General features: G+C 38.1%; 1 protein-coding gene across 1 annotated transcript; it reads left to right on the top strand.

The window, feature by feature from the left end:
* The first annotated feature begins 362 nt into the window (after positions 1 to 362).
* ACO1 (aconitase 1, soluble) lies at positions 363 to 3,715 on the top strand. The gene is made up of 4 exons (XM_010292244.1): positions 363 to 489; positions 910 to 1,032; positions 2,057 to 2,242; positions 3,506 to 3,715. Exons 1-4 carry the CDS (start codon positions 397 to 399, stop codon positions 3,617 to 3,619), a joined length of 516 nt encoding a protein of 171 aa, XP_010290546.1. The 5' UTR covers positions 363 to 396; the 3' UTR covers positions 3,620 to 3,715.
* The last annotated feature ends 397 nt before the right edge of the window (positions 3,716 to 4,112 follow it).

Genomic DNA, 4,112 nt, shown 5'->3' with positions numbered 1-4,112 from the left:
ATATAATAACGAGGAGGATTTTCAGTAGCCAGCTATTAAGAAAAGAATTGTATTGTCTACCTAACATCAACTATATCCTTGCATCACTATCAGATACTGTTTTCTAGGGCAAGGAATGAGAATACTATAGAAGCAGCTTTCTGTGACCTAGCTATAGGCACACTTGTATTTTTTAATATTATTTTTCTTCAAAAAAATCTTAAAAATAGAAGTATCAGCTAACTGAATGCTACTGCTATGATAGGAACTACGCAGAAACACCAGTTCATTACCTTCTTCTTTTAAAGCACAGACTGCTTCAGTCTAAAAACAAATTCCCTTTTTTTTTCTCCCTTCAATAGCTTGACTCCTCGAGAGTTCAATTCTTATGGCTCCCGCAGAGGGAATGATGCTGTCATGGCCAGAGGAACATTTGCAAACATTCGCTTAGTGAACAAATTTATTGATAAACAAGGACCTCAGACTGTCCATTTCCCTTCTGGGGAAACTGTAAGTATGCATGCTGCTCTAATCTGAGGCTCATTGATGGTAAAGTAGATTAGCACCAGCTTGCTTTCTTACATCTTAGGTCATTTACTTAAGTGTCTTTTAAGTAAAGCTAATGAAGGGACAGGAGTCGTATTGACCTAGGGAAGCAGGTCACATATACTTACATAATGCGGTGCTATCAGGCATCTCAATGGAGAGTATAACCACTGTAGAAGCAGTTGTGGAAGGTGCAGGTTTGTGTTGGGAGTGAGATCAGACTGGAAGCCACAAAGCACCGTATGGTTGCTATCCTTAAAGTGCTGCTTGGCAGAAAGCGTGGGCTTCAGCTATTTATGTGGGGACATTTTTTTTCCTTGTTTCCCTGGAACCATGCTTCCACCCCAGAAAAAGTATATGAAGTGTTTGGCATTTTCATTCCAGCTGGATGTGTTTGATGCTGCAGAAAGATACAAGCAGGCTGGCCATCCTCTGATTGTGCTGGCTGGGAAGGAATATGGTGCAGGAAGTTCCAGAGACTGGGCAGCTAAAGGACCATTCCTCTTGGTGAGTGACTACAGTAAACTAGGAGGAGGACAGGACTTAAATGCATTAATTTGTCAGGGAGATTAGCTTATGACTAACATTCTGGGTAGCTCATTGTCACTTTAGGTAGCAAGAACTATTTTGAAATCTCAGCTGCCTCCAAGAACCACAGTAGAGTTGCAAAAGCTATTTAAATACTAATAGAACCTTTTCAGACTGGAAGCCTTGACCGATCTTCAGCTAGAAATCCACAAGGCTACACCAGAAAGGCCAATTTCTTTACTTCTGTTTCCTGTAACACAGTGAACCTTGGGGCTGCTTCCAGCTGCCTTCTTCAGCTCACTTAGCAAAGAATATAGAAAATGTAAGAGGAAGGGGTATCAGTGAAAATGAAATTTAGCATGGCTTCACCATGCAGATTGCAGGGATACTTAGCAGTATTGTTATAGGAGCCTAATAGAAATCCACGTACAGCAAAATACCTGTTTCGTTCTTTATCCTGTCCTACACTATTTACCAGCCCATGATCTGATTGAAGGTTTCTTGGTGTGGAATTTGTGAAGACAATATTGTGTGTAGTATTAAACAGTTTTAGGGTAGTCAGCATTTAAGATTACGTTCATCTAAGTTTTTGGTTTGGTTTTTCTTTCCAGTGGTGATTTTTTTAATCTTAACTGTATTAACATGTAAAAATTTAGAAATTAATTAAACTGCATCCTGGAGCTTGTAGTGTAGGAGGCCAACACTGAGTTAGAAGGAGTTACGGAAATGACTAGTGATGCTCTACGTAAGACACATTAAAGTGTGTAAGATTCCCAAGAAAGTGTATGTAACTTTTTGACAATCAGAATTCTTTTGAAGATGTTTGAAAGTTAACATATAATCAAGTCATCCTGGACAGTCTGCTGTCAGACAGACTTGCAGACTGTACCAGTACCTGGTAAATGAAATGGAGCAGATCACAAATGTACCAATTTCCTTCCTATAAACACAGAAAGGCTATCCTGAACCATGAAGATAATTGTACCTGTTCTGTAATTCCCAGGGTGTCAAGGCTGTCCTTGCTGAAAGCTATGAAAGAATTCATCGAAGCAACCTAGTAGGGATGGGAGTGATTCCTCTGCAGTATTTACCTGGAGAGGATGCAGGGACTTTAGGACTCACTGGACGGGAACGTTACACAATTATCATTCCTGAAAAACTAAAACCACAGATGAACATCCAGATTAAGGTATGAGACACCTAAGGGTTGAATTCTCTGAATCACTGTAATTTCACTCAAAATGAACTGTCTCTTCAAACAATGTGCTTTCATATGGCAGTAGGCTTCTCTCGCTTGAGGAAGGGAGAAAACTGAGATGAAGGGGATGAAAACAGTCATTGTAACAGGGATTTGCTATGATGGGATATAAAAGCAGCATGCCCAAACTGGCATTTCATTTTGCACAAAGCAGTCCTGTATTTTGGACCAGTCTTTCAAAGTCCACTATAAAGTCTTCTGTCTCAGTTAAACATTTGAAGCACAAAGTGAACTATAAGTATTAAACTATTTAAATTAAGTTAGAATTAAAATAATTCACTGACAAGTCAACTGACAGTATATTGTACACTGCAGCATTCAAAGTGAAGTCTAAGCATACCCAGCATAAAATCTAGTTAAACTGCAGGCCCTGTATTTGAAAGACTGCTTTTTGTCTAGCTTTACCTACAAACCTATGCCCTTTTTTGAAAAATATTAGCATCTATGATAAAAATTTGGTTTATTCTTGATTGGAACATCTGTAAAACTGACTACTTAAGCTAATAGCATGAAAGTCTGCTTTTTACTGCGATTAGCAAAACTGTCTACTTATTGCATGTTCATTTAATGCAGGTCGTCTCCTCAGATTAGTTTCTAACAATAGTTGTTTACATATGCCTCATTAACTGCCCTGAAATGGAGAAAGTATAGATGCCAAAGAGTTGGTCAGCGTATCAGTCACAGATGAACACTGTGCTTTCATCTGGAAGTACCTGAGTAGAGGAGTCTTCAGTAAAACACCATTGTTTTATTCACTTCATGTGCTTGTCTTTGTGCTTTTCTGATTATCAAACATGAGGCCTCAAAGAAAGCTAATGAAATTAGTATTGCTGTTGTACCTAAGCCAGAAGAATGACTATATAGAAGAACACCAAGGATTAATATAACAACTTGAAAGGATGGCCAGCTTTCATGCCTCTAGGCTTATATGAACAATAAATCTAAATGAGGCAGCAAATGCACTGCAAGGAGACTCCATACCATATGTATTATGGTTTGTTTCAAACCACTTTCCTCTTAAGCAGCTGCCTGTAGTCTAGCGTGGAAATACTGATGTCCAGTGCCTGTTCACTTTAGCTTTCTACTACAATTTCTTAAAATGCTGAAACTATCATAATAGTCCTTATTTTACTATGATGTCAAGTAACATATTGCAGGTTCTGCTGCTTGAATTACTTTCTTTGACCCCAACAGTTGGATACTGGGAAAACCTTTCATGCCATCATGAGATTTGACACTGACGTGGAGCTCGCTTACTTCCACAATGGCGGCATTCTGAACTACATGATCCGTAAAATGGCATCATAATCAAAAACATTAAGCAAAAACATCCAGGTACAAGCCTGCTTCTGGTGAGCGCAATAAAACTAATCATAAATTTGAAAGTGTGAACCATAAAGTGAACAGGGGTTTTTTTTGATTGTATTGGAAGGCATGTTTACAATGCTGAATTATTCTGTGTATCAGGATACTGGACATGCTTGCCCAGTTAAAGTAAACAGCATTTATTATTTGTCTTGTATGGTGGTTAGCTTGACTTAACTTACAATACAGTGCAAAATAATTAAAATACTGCTGGAATCTGTGGAACTGTTGAAGATTATGTGCTGATTTAATATACTTGGTCCACTTAGTTTGACTCTGAAGTTAAGTTTTATGCTCGTATCATTGGTCCAAAAATTAACTGATGGTATTAAAAAATAGGTTTTATTTCTTTCTGATTACCTTATATTGAGTCGCTTTCTTACCCAGTTGACCAGAATCTGAATCTAATACTGAAATTAATTATTTAGCTGTTTAT

Source organism: Phaethon lepturus, unplaced genomic scaffold (genome assembly GCF_000687285.1).
Source record: "Phaethon lepturus isolate BGI_N335 unplaced genomic scaffold, ASM68728v1 scaffold16108, whole genome shotgun sequence".
Lineage (NCBI taxonomy): Eukaryota > Metazoa > Chordata > Aves > Phaethontiformes > Phaethontidae > Phaethon > Phaethon lepturus.
This window is presented reverse-complemented; position numbering and strand designations above follow the sequence as displayed.